Source organism: Tasmannia lanceolata, unplaced genomic scaffold (assembly GCF_043159265.1).
Source record: "Tasmannia lanceolata isolate RefF3 unplaced genomic scaffold, GAP_Taslan_0.1 ptg000003l, whole genome shotgun sequence".
Taxonomy (NCBI): Eukaryota; Viridiplantae; Streptophyta; class Magnoliopsida; order Canellales; family Winteraceae; genus Tasmannia; species Tasmannia lanceolata.
Window position 1 is genome coordinate 61,958,067 of NW_027518680.1, and position 13,042 is coordinate 61,971,108.

Below are 13,042 nucleotides of genomic sequence, written 5' to 3' on the forward strand. Positions count from 1 at the left end.
TATGAGATCTTCCCCAAGGGTGCTCATTCCCATATAACGCCATCCACATCCTATCAATCTTCTGATGTGGGATCTTTGCTTTATCATGGAAACCCCAACACTAAGGGCCCGTTTGGATACCTCCCATTTTGTATTTGGATTTGGAATTGAGTTTTGAATACAAATTGAATAGATCTGGCAGCTCATGTTTTTTTTTTTTTTTTATTAGTAAGCGGGGTTAGGCAGACCCCAAGACCAGAGAACAGAGATGAAAAGATATTAAAATCTATAATAGAGGGTTCGTTCTTCATCCTCTTTGACATAGTCATTTAGAGGATGAGGGAGGGACACCCCTTGAATACAAGAACCTTTTATAGGGCAATCAGCGTTTGAAAGAAAATCTGCAAGTCGATTTGCTTCCTTCTAGATGTGGGTCACCTTCCAAGAATCGAATTTAGAGAGAGTGTTTTTCAGATGAGCTAATGATGGTCTTCTCTTCCACGGGCATGGGAATGAGCCTTTGATTACATTCACTACCAAAAGAGAGTATGATTCAATCCAAAGATGATCAATATTAAGGGAGGAGGCTAGGGAGGCTCCATGACATATCGCTTCAACTCCAATTCCTGGATGGTCATTTCAATCTTGTCCTGAGAATACATGGCTAGAACTGAACTATCAGAGGTACGCAAAAGACCCCCAATGAAAGCTGATGAGCTCACCAAAGATGCATCACAATTCAGCTTGACACATCCAGGTTCTGGGTGGACCCATTTACAGCTTTTGGCAAGTTTCTGGGACCTGGACAGGGGCAAATCGAAGGCCTTCGAAAATGCCAGATCTCTGCTACTATTGTGGCTATCTAGTCTAAGGAAGATACATCTGCTTCTGATAGTGTGGATGATATTACTCAGTATCACTTTCTTGTGTAAATTATCTACTCCATGTATCCTGCTCCATGTATCATGTTGATTCTTTCCAGCCAAATGAGATAGATTGAGGAAGTAAATGCTATACGGATAGCGGTAGGCAGTTGATTTGAACCAGGAAAAGTAGTTCTCATCCATTCATCTTCCTCTAGAAGCTTCCCTTTTGGTTTCCTTCTAATATTGAATCGTCATAGCATAGATCTACAGATCCAGGCTGAATACGAACACTGGAAAATAAATGATCTATACTTTCAAATTCGGCTGAGCACAATGGACATCTGGTATCACTATTTTGGCCAAGGAAGGTTAGCCTATCCCTAGTGCTGAGTTTTTGGTGAAGGGCTAACCAAGCCGTGAAGCTGAATTTGGGGATGTATCCTTTAAACCAGACGGAGGAAGCCCATGTTGTTTTTGGATGGTGCTCTCTGATGCCATTCCAAGCACTTTTCAGTGAGAAAGACCCATTAGTAGTATCATTCCATATTGCTTCATCTTCAGCACTTGAGATAATCAGTGCCTTCTCAAGGATCAGGTTGATGGAGGGAAGCCTTTGTAGCAGGATTGGGTCCCATATTCCTTCCCGAAGTACTTGATGGACCGAAGTTTAAGGGCGAATTGCATTTAAATATTCTCCATCAGGAGAATACTGATCTACAATAGGCCCATCCGGGTGCCATGGCTGAGTCCAGAAGTCAGTACCCTTTCCTTCTTCGATGATATAGCAGATGGACTTCTTTGCTTCTTCTCGGTAATTGAATATTGTTCTAGCTCCCCATGACGTTTTACTAGGCTTTTTTATGATCTAAAAGTTCTTCTTCCTTACATATTTGTGAAGAAACCAAGAGACCTAGAGGGGGTTCTTCTTCTTGATTATGTTCCAAATCTGCTTCATGTCAGCGGCCTTATTTAGGTCATTTAGCTTTTGTAAACCTAAACCTCCTTCGGCCTTTTGGGTGCAAATTTTATCCCAAGCAATAGGGTGAAAGGATTTCTGAAGAGATGGGCCTGCCTAAATGAAATCTTTGAAAAAAATTTCTATTTTGTCCAAAATGCCAGCAGGAAGGTGAAAAGAACCTACCCAGTAAGGGTGAAAAGAATTTAGAATGGACTTGGTGAGTTCCACCCTTCCAGCCTTTGACAGTAGTCTGTAGGAGCAAGAGGCAATTCTCTTATGGATATGAGTGGAGCACAATCTGCTGCTGAGAGCCTTGATATTATGAGAGGCCTAAATATTTGATGGGAAGGCTTCCTTGAGGAATGCTAAGAGTGTCTTTGATGGTCCCCTTACATCTGGAATCCCCTTCAAAGAAGAAAACCTCACTCTTGTTTAAATTTACTTCCATATCTGAGCACTGCATGAACCGGTTGAAGCAATCTTTGATACCCTTTGCCGAGCCCATAGAAGCTTCAGCAAATAAAAGGACAAGAAAAAGCAGATGAGTGATGGATAGGCTTCCTTTAGAGAAGGGAGTGATAATCTGGTTCAAGGAGGCAGCTTCATCAATAATGATTGATAGCATTTCCACACAAACACAAAATAAAAGAGGGGACAAGGGGTCCCCTCGCCTGATGTCGTTTGTAGAATTAAAAAACCCAAAGGGAGATCCATTCAGAAGAACCGAAAAAGAAGCAGTTGTAGTGCATTGCTCGATCCACCTACACCATGTTTGGTTGCAACCTATCTTTCTCATGAACTGGATAAGAGCTTGGTGATTGACATTATCAAAATCTTTTTTGATATCCATTTTAAGGCACATGACCGGGGTTTTTGATTTGAGATGAAAATTGTGAACCAGATCCTGAGCTAGGAGAAGGTTGTCTTGAATGGCTCGGTTCTTTATAAATGCTGATTGATGAGGGCTAATGATATCATCCATTACTCCTTTGAGCCTCGAAGCAAGAATCTTCGTGATAATTTTGTAAAGGTAGCTGGAGAGGGATATTGGGCGGAACATATCTGGTGAGGAAGCTTCATGGGACTTTGGAATTAAGGAGATGAATGTTGAATTCATACCATACGGAATTTTCCCACTGCTGAAAAAATAAGAGATAGCTTCAGATATTTCATTTCCTATCAGGTACCAAAAAGCCTTGTAAAAATTTCCGTTAAAACCATCAGGCCAAGGGGCCTTGCTGCCATCTGTGCAACGAATGTTCTCTTCAATTTCTTCCCCAGTGACATGCCAAGATAGATTTGTAGCTTGAGCTGATGTACGGATTTTTTTCAGATTAGGAGTGATGGGATCAGAATCTATTCTCTGCTTGTTTAGGAGGTTTTCATAATATTGAATTAAGGTGGTTTTGATATTATTCGAATTTGTGGAAATGGTACCTTCAGAATTGGCCAGAGCATGGATGCCATTATAATTTCTTCTTGATTTCATGGGTGAATGGAGAATGATGAATAATGGATTTTTTTTTACATTTTAAAGCCCAAGCTTTTTCCACCACTTCGTACAAAGAGAGGTCGTCTAGCCACATATCATGAAATTCGAAAGGTTTGCTTCCATGAACATTTGCTTCCAAGGATTGAATGATGATGGGGCAATGATCAGATAACCCCGAATTTTTAAAATTTGCTAATGAGTGGGGGTAACTGCATAACCATTCTTCATTATCCAAAGCACGATCTAACTTCCCGAGCTTCAGATTTTCTGGGAAGATTTATTTGACCAGGAAAAGGTGTGCCCCAAGGCCTTAAGATCCGAGAGATAGCAATCATAAATACATGAATTGAATTCTCTGATGTCTTCTTGAATCAGGCCGACCCCTCCATATTTTTCATCACAGAATTTGACAATATTAAAGTCACCCACTACCAGCCATGGTTTATTGATTGAGGGGGCGATAGTTCTAAGGTCATCCCAGAAAAGCCTTCTATCAATTCCGGAGTTCTTTGCATAAACGATGGTGATGGAGATCATGATGCCTGAATGAGTGTATTCGATGTCTCCATGAATATGCTGAAGGGAATCATTATGAACTATGAAATTTATCAGAGATGAATTCCACATAATCCATATGCGACCTCTATCAGTATGATGGTAATTTGCATACCTTGACCAACCTTTTGCAATTTCAGATGAGTATTCGTCAAAAATATCTTCAGAGGCTTTGGTTTCCAAGAGGCAGATGAATGGGAGTTTTCATCAATCATAAGACTTTTAATATCCTCTCTTCTTCTCTTTGAACAGATTTCTCTTACATTCCAGCATCCTACCTTAATCATTGGGAATGGCTGATGTTTGGGGGGCATTATGAGATACAAACAGCGGAGTCCTGCGCTTCAGTGATACTGACTTTCAGTTTCTGATCTTCAGCAGGAGTTCTTTGGGAGACAGAGAGGGAAGGGGGGTACTTCCTAGTGGAGGGGAAAGGTTGAGAAGCAAAGAGGGTGAAGGAAACTACCAGAGCTGTGGATTCCCAATTTCTCATTTCCACAACAAATTTAGAAATCTGATTTTTTTTACTGTCAGCTGTTGAATTAGAAATCCAAGAATTTGATCCAATCCAAATTACAATGCAAAAAGGGCTGCAAATGTGAGAAATCCAAATCAAAATCTTCTCGGCATCCAAACGGACCCTAATGGTATTAAGAGAATCTCCCTCGACTATTAGCCTGTACTAATAGAAAATTAAATTTCACTAACCTTGGATGCTTACAAAGAGAATCCATTGGTGCTTTTATAGAGCACTTTGATAATAAACATAGAAATAAATCAAGACAACTATGGAAAGAGATAACACTAGAATATTCTAATCTAACCTAATCAAATCTACTTTCCTAATCTCTCTTGCTTGCCTCTTCTAATCCACTTGGCTAATTTATCTAGTTGCTTCATTTAGCCAACTTACCCAATCTACCTCCAAGATGATCCAACGGTGAGATCTTAACCCAATCAAACCACTGGATCCCACATATTCTAACATGCCCCCCTCAAACGTATATGGATTGAAAATCGATATACGTTTGAAAATAATGAAAAAATTCCCAATACAATAGAATTCCCCAAATTACAAATGTAATCAAAATCAACCGATTTGATGCACACTTCTAGAAGTCGATGACGAAATCCTTTGTTGAAGACTGATGTTGCTGCCAATGATCATTGACGATGGTTGCCGAAGAAGATGTTGCTTGAGTTTTTGTCACGAAGAGGGCTTAAAAGCCAATAGATCATAGCCTCGATAGGGCTAGATAATACTCAAGCCTTGATGGGTGAGTAAATATGGGTCACTATGGACCAATGCAGGAATGGGCAAAAATTGGGTCACTATGGACCAATGCCAGAATTGGCAAGAAATGGGTCGCAATGGACCGATGCCGGAATGGGCAAGGATTGGCTCACAATGGACCAATGCCGGAATGGGCAAGAAATAGCCTCGTGGGCGAGAAAGGGCCACGATGGGCAAGAAATAATGGGTCTACAAGTACCGATCCTCTTGGAATTTGACTCTCAGGCACGAACCTCAAATAATTGAGGCCCCTCAACTGAGTAGAGAAATCAATTTCAGGCATTTGAGGTACCTTAACTGAAATAGGACAAGGAAAAGGGATGGAGAAGAAAAAAAGAAGAAGCGACAACAAACGACTACTGTAATGACGGTAACAACACAAAACTTTGAAAAAGTCGAGAAAAGTAGTGTGCACATATCAAATATGGGGGTAAGCATTTTTCAACAAGGATGAATGTAAGATGATTTGAAGGAAAGCTATGGGCATCTAATCTCCAAAAGAGAAACACTCAGGAATTTGGAATGAATAGTGGTGCCTTTAACAATGTTGGGATGAGTGTTTTGAAAAGGACAAAAGAATGCATTTGGTAAGAGGGTGGTGTCGAATGGGAAGATGAGAGAGATTTTCTCTCAAATCAGCAAAATAAGACTTGTCATAAGGCTTGGAAAGGGGGGGAATGCTTTGACTCGGATGGATATTGATGATTTTACGGACTACCTTTTATTGCTTACAATTTCTCTTCACTGTGCATAGAAACTGAGAAGGCCATGTGGCATGCAAGAAATTACAGATGGCTTTAGGACAAAAATTGCAGCCCACATGTGTTAAAGCCAAGAAGAAATTCTAGACAGAGCACTAAGAAGGAGTCGTGCAACAGCGGGTGCAAGTAGATTTTGCAAGTAGACGTTTAAAAAAATGGCGCAACTATGGCCGGATCGTATTTGCAGCGAATAGGAAGGAGAGTTAGTGGCCGGGTGAACGGTAAGATCGCCATTCGCCGGAAAGCGGAAGTGCTTGTTTTGTGGTCAGTGCCGGATCAATGGCTTTTATACCATAATAGAAAATTAAATTTCACTAACCTTGGATGCTTACAAAGAGAATCCATTGGTGTTTTTATAGAGCACTTTCACAATAAACATAGAAATAAATCAAGACAACTATGGAAAGAGATAACACTAGAATATTCTACTCTAACCTAATCAAATCTACTTTCCTAATCTCTCTTGCTTGCCTCTTCTAATCCACTTGGCTAATTTATGTAGTTGCTTCATTTAGCCAATCTACCCAATCTACCTCCAAGATGATCCAACGGTGAGATCTTAACCCAATCCAGCCGTTGGATCCCACATATTCTAACATGTACAAAGTACTAACATCGAGGATCCCGATACCCAAAAGCATTGCTACCCACAACTTGATTGGAATCTGTGACCCCAATGGTGCCAGAGAAAGCCCCTTTCAATTAACTATCAATCATTATGTTATTAACTTAGGCTCTGTTCACTTGTTTTCCCAGGAAAGGAAAAGAAAATGTTTCCCGAGAATCTGACGTGGTGTTAGGAAAAGAAATCCAGGGAATCTGTGCAGGAAAAGGTTTTCCTGGACTGTTCACTTGCACAGGAAAATGTTTCCAGGGAAACTGCTTGCCCTTCTTTTTGCACTAGTTTCCCAAGGAAATGAAATCCGTGTGTTTTTGGTCGGAAATGAAATCCCAAAAGGGGGGGGGGGAATGGGTTTTTCCATGTCATTTTTTGACTTATTGCAGAAATTCCACATGTGTAATTCTATTTTCACTGGAAAGCAAGTGACCACCAGAATTCTGTCTTGTTGGCTTCTCAAGGAAAAAATAGGCTGTTTTTCCGGGATTTGCTTTCCAGGGAACGCAAGTGAACAGAGCCTTAAGGCTAAACTAAAACATCCATATAGGATACTTCAGATGCACTGATTACCCATATACCTTTTATTGATCACTTAATCAATGGGTAAATTCAGTAATTTCACACTTAATATTACTCTTAAATTCAAACCGTTGATCTAAGATCTATGGTTGCATACCTAAGGTCTTATAAAGAGCTCCCAAAACAACTTTGCACAATTCCTTTTGGGAGATGATATTTTCACTTCCCCTGCATTACTTGGACGCTCCCCTTATAACTTGATTTGATGTCAAAAAGTGCCCACTTTCCTCGTCAAATCAAGTTATAAGGGGAGCGTGCAAGTAAGCAGAGGGAGTGAAAATACCATCGCCCTTTCTTTAGACAAAAAAAAAATGAAAAGAGGAATAATATGAAAGATAGAAAGGTTAGGGGGATACTTGGCAAAGGGGGAAAAATGAAAGGTTAGGTTTCCTCTCCAAGTTAGTATGGCAAAAGTGTAGTAAATTCCGACCCAATGTCTCTTGGGTTTGAGATGACACCCTGTGCAGAATTACATAGATTGTTCAATCCTCATCATTTGAAGGGAGGACTTGTGATTGTTTTACAAGGGCAAATGTCTGGACCTCACACTTTGCCATGCTTAAGTGGGGAGAAAAAAAAGGAAAGATCCTTTTCCCTTGGGAGTTGGGGAAGATTTGAAAGGAAATAACTGTACTAAACTCTAACCTCTATGAGTTCCACCTATTAAACCCATTCTTGTTATAAGCCTCTAGACACACAATCCACACCCAGGATGACAAGGGCACAACGGCCAAGAATTGCATAAGGGTCAAAGACCCATGTTTTAAGGGTTGAAATAAAGGTAAAAACAATTACAATAAGGCAAAAAGGAAAAAAGGTTCTCGTGAACCGTGTCCCTTATTTGCAGGGTATTCAATTACACTTCTCTACCTTTTTACAAGAAGACAACTTTCTCACTTTCTCCCTTCTATCCAGTCTCTACTTAAAACCCAAACCCCACTTCTCCAACAAAATCTAGAGCCCTCAAATATCTGTTTTTTCATTGAGGATTGCTTACAACTCTCTTTTTTTCTTCTGTTTGTAGATAAACCCAACTAAAGACAGAGCTGATCTCTTGTGAGAAACCATGCAATTCCAACTCTCCATACAAATGGGGTTACCAAAGCTAACAATCTTGTGCCTTCTCTTACTCATAGTGTCTGCAAAGGAGAACCCCACCACCATCAACAATGGCCAAGCAAAGCACTATTCTCCCGTGTTAGGACTCAAAGGTAGACAACTTCTTCATTACCCTTTTGAAGGTTTCTTCTCTAGTAAAAGGAGTGTTCCTAACACTTCAGACCCTCTTCATAATCGCTAACCCTTTAATCAATGGGTTTGTTTCTTCTTTTTTGGGGAGAAAAGGGTAGGAGCTACTTTTATGTGGTTGTATGATGGATTTTCAGGGAGAAAGTAGATACTTTTCTTCCTTTTGGGTCTTATTATTCCTTTATGCTCTGTTTTTTCTTCTCCTCGTGAATTGCGTCCTTGGTTTGAAACTTTGGTGCTTGTATCTATTTTCAGTAGTTTTTACTGTAAGGTAGTAAGATGTGCATAGAAGCTGTCCTTATATCATCATTTCTTTTGTCGGGTTTCTTTGTAGGTTCTTTTATCACTTCTTTATTTTGTTTAGGAAAAATTGCCAATGGGTGACATCCAAATACGAGAATTGCCAATGGGGTCATACTTTTAAAAAAATTGTTAAAGAGGGTTGATAGCCCCTTTTTGAGAGTTTGATAACCCCTTTTAGAGACTTGATAACCCCCTTTCGTCCGTCTCTGACAATTTTTCAAATGTGTGTACCCCGTTGGCAATTCTCGTAGTTCTTACGAGGGGTGCAACTTGGGTCGGGTAGGGTAAACTCTAAACCGTCAACCCAAACCCGACCCGACTCTCAACTTGAACGCTAACTTGACCCAACCAGAAAAATTAATGTCTCAACTTGAACCCAACTCGATTTCCCAATTCGGGGCTGACCCAATTATGTATAGTGATATCTTTCCCTTTTTATGTTCTAAAAAAACAAAACAGAAAAAATGGTTTTTTTCTAAATGTCGGGTTTTGATGCGGGCCGGGTCAAATCAACACCTCAATCCGAACCCGTATTGACTTGGATTCAACTTCCTCAGCTTGAACCCAACCTGACTCAAACACAACCCAACTCGTGATTTGTTCAGGTTGAGCCCGACAGATTTGGGTTTAACCTTTCCATTTGAGGAGGGAGGGATTGAGCCTCTAGTTCAAGCTGCGATTACCTCCTCATTAAGAATTTGGCAAGCCCTGGAAAGCTCATTTTCTATGGAAAAAATTTACCTCAAAATCCAAAAAGCCCTACCAATTTTAAGATTGATTTGGAAAGAGATATTAGTAAAAACACTCGGAAAGTCTAATGTTCTCTATTTTATACAAATGTAATACAAAGATACATTACATTTGTGTTCAGCCATTTACAAGAAAGAAAAGAAACCCTCCACCCCTAATAAAAGGGGTGACCTTATTAAAACAAGGGGAGTGCCAATATCAATTTCCACTCCCTCATTGCCTGGCAATCAAAGGCAAATCGACATCCTCACACCACTCTATACACCGTGTTTCACCATAACAAGTCTTAAATTGGTTTGGCCAATAGCTCAACCAAACCTTCCCTCCCAACTTCCACTTCAAAACCCTACCTTCCATCTCCTTCCCCACTCTCCATCTTACCCACTCTCCATACTCATCCCCAGCAAAAACTACACCCCCCTTCTTGCTAAAAGCCCTCCATGCCCCCGAATACCTCTTCTGAAACCCTATCTTGTTATCTTGAGCCCCCCATTTTGATACCTCCGCCCCACTCCCATTATCGCACAACACCCAGTCCATCACCGCCGTGTTCCCTTCCGCCTCCTGCTCCCACCTCCAATTCCTCACCTTCGCCCTCCCCCCACTCCTCGCGGTTGCCTTCACCGTTGGAAATTTTGAATCCCCGAAACTTCCCTTCACAACCTTCGTCGTCTCCACCTCCCTCTCCGGGTTCTCTGTCGACCGCCCCAAGCTCAGACTCGACACTATTCCCGACCCATATGGTCCCACCCAGACCTGTACCTGTTGATGTATAAATGATTAAATAACAACATCTCTAATCGCTTAAGCTTTTGGAGTAATTGGTTGTTTCACGTGGTATTAGAACTATTGCCTCATGTTGAGTTTCGGGTTCAAAACCTAATAACTATTGATATTAAAAATCCATGTGCATGGCCAACCAAAAAGCTGAAGAAAGAAGGGCCACAGGAGAGGAGGAGTATTAAAGTAAAAATGATTAAAGGGATTTTTGCAAAAGAAGTCTTCTACTTTGTTTGATTTGCAAAAAGGAGTCTTATAGTTTGACAATTTGCAAAGGCATATGATATCAACAGCAATGTTTTTAATTAAGATGCACGAAGCATCTTGTTGTTTAGTATTTAAAGGGCTTCTACAGTTCTCAAAAAGCTCTTACAAGCCCTTTAAATACTGAATGGCAAGAGGCTTCCGTGCATCTTATTAAAAGATTGTAGCACTGAATTCATTTTCCTTTGCACATAGAGTAATCACATTTGTGTGAATTTTGCAAATCAAGCCATGCCATCAATTTATGACCAAAATAACTCATAAGAAGACCAAAATGTCCTTATTGTGAAATGACAAAAAATTACCTCGTACAAATTACAAGATCAAAATACAGATGACAATCAATGATATGTTTTGAATCAAGGGTGAAATATCATTTCAATATATACTAGCATGCTTTGTCCATGTTCTGCATGGGTGTAAAAATGGCCCAGCAATTGAAACACGAGGTGGGGCAAAGTGGTTTGCCCCACCCATTGGTTTGAATTGAGTTGGTGGGTCCCTATCAAAACATGTTTTTTTGGGGGTAGGGAAGCTGGGATCGAGCCCGCGACCTCAGGGTTGAGAAATAAAGTCTCAACCATTGAGCTATAGGCATAACCCTACATCAAAACATATTACGGAGCATCACATGTATCTTGGACTTTAATTTTGATGAGTCTACTTGCAAATTGTCAAAGTAGAAGATAGTTTTTTTGTAAATAAAGAAAATTAGAAGACTTCTTTTGCAAAAACCCATTAAATAACGAGAAATACGAGATGGAAGGCGGTGATCGAAACCATTCATTTGTTTGGCCCTGATGTAGATAGGGTGTGCCCGAAAATCTTCTCCATACGATGATCCTAACCCTTCGATTTGTGGAGTTTTAAAATGGACAGCAAAATATAAAAGCCTCCACGGATTGGAGGACTAGGATCATCCTCTAGAGAAGATTTTTTGGACACACCTTATCTCTAAAACCCATTAAAAAATTTTCACATTACCCTTGACGGAAAATGCGTCTCCTCGGCATACTCTCCGGCACCGGCACCGGCCTCCTCTCCGGTCAATCCCAACCGAGTTACGTGGAGGCGTATATTGTCGACACGTGCACCCACATGGATAAAACCCTCGTGTAAAGAAACTGAATATTCAAGCTGGATAACGGTTTCTAGTTGCTGGTGCCCCAGGGCGTATCTTAGCACGGACTCCTTCGCCTCTAAAAACCCATAAACAGGGTCTTTCTGTTGCTGACTCGTACCGGTCCGAGTCATGGCTTGGACCGGGGCATAGCCCTTTAAGACCAAAAGGCCATGAGATTCTTTGGCATAAGAGAATACTAAATGTTGGTTTTGGGCTCGAGTAGATAAGGGTTGAATTCCACTAATATCTTTGAAAATAAGCCACTTTGCTAACATATACCCAATGGTGCGCATGAAATAAAGTTCCCCATCTGGGCCGAGTGAACTCAGGAATGATTTCATGACTCGGTTGCTTGAGAAGATTGACTCGTCTAGGTTTGGAGCTAGTGTTTGGAAATAGAGAGAGCCGAACTCGGTTGGCGAGTCGCAGACGCAGAGTAAGAATAGGCGGGAGAGCAAGACGAGGTGGAAGAGGTGGGAGATTGAGTCATCCGAGTCAACCGAGTTGAGGGTCAGAGAGACGACTTTCATGTCTAGATTTAATGGGATTGGTGCTCGTGAGTCAATGGTGGGGGAGCGAGTTATGAGTTCTCGGACGAGTTGGAGGAGGAGAGTGAGTTGGAGGAAGTGTTTTTGGGAAGAAATAGGACATGGGTCTGAAACCCATAAGGTTTTATGAGTATTGTTTGAAAGGTCTAAGGAGCCAAGGAGAGATATAGAGAAGGTGACTAGAGCTTCAGTGTTAGAGCCATATGTTCTCTCAGCTATGAAAAGTATGGATTTTGTAGTGTTGTCTTGGTTGTTTTTCGAGCTAGCGAGTTGGAGGACGAGTTGAGAGTCTGACTCGGGCCAGTTGTTGGGACTAGGAAGATTGTTTATCCATGACCAGACGTCCATGGCCAACTGAGATCACTGGTTTCTTGATTGAATTATAATTTTGGATTTTTTTTCTTCTACGTTTTTTTAAGGAGGAAATGAGTGATGGGCGAGTGGCCAACTTGGAGAGAGGCGTAGCCACTAAGGGGAAGGGTGGCCATGAGTGGGCCTCGTCTTAACCTTGGTTTAATGTATTTAATGAAAGAAGACTTGGTGGAGCTACAAGTTTGCATGGATCTCCACCCTTCCACGTTCATAATGTGATCGTGGGCTTATAAAATTGGTGGGGCCCATCTTGATGATTTCTTGTGGCCATGAAATCTGATCCAATGCTGCTATACTTTGTTGGAAAAAACTGAGGGTACTGTTGTTGATAGAATACAGAAACTTGTTGCTTGAAGGCGTGATATCACTTTCCTTAAGACAAGATTCGCCCCCACTAGTAGTGTGCAAAGGGGATCCGCGAATTGCCTCCAAGATACAATGAAGCCTAGTAGGGAAGTCCTACTAATGTTTGATGACGCGTAGCACTAGCGGAATCAAACCCGAAATGCCCTTCAGAAATTTCAAGCCTTAGAGAAATTCCTAGATACTGT

At 41.0% G+C, this 13,042-nt stretch overlaps 1 protein-coding gene and 1 long non-coding RNA gene across 2 annotated transcripts; one reads left to right on the top strand and one right to left on the bottom strand.

Annotated features, from left to right (window-relative positions):
* The first annotated feature begins 6,016 nt into the window (after positions 1-6,016).
* LOC143864095 (uncharacterized) lies at positions 6,017-8,684 on the top strand. The gene is made up of 2 exons (XR_013241085.1): positions 6,017-6,169; positions 8,128-8,684. It is a non-coding gene; the product is annotated as an uncharacterized LOC143864095 (long non-coding RNA).
* A 778-nt stretch (positions 8,685-9,462) lies between these two features.
* On the bottom strand, positions 9,463-12,606 carry LOC143858242 (uncharacterized). Its single transcript, XM_077368901.1, has 2 exons — positions 11,433-12,606; positions 9,463-10,166 (listed from the first exon to the last, which is right to left on the bottom strand). Exons 1-2 carry the CDS (start codon positions 12,465-12,467, stop codon positions 9,618-9,620), a joined length of 1,584 nt encoding a protein of 527 aa, XP_077225016.1. The 5' UTR covers positions 12,468-12,606; the 3' UTR covers positions 9,463-9,617.
* Positions 12,607-13,042: the final 436 nt, after the last annotated feature.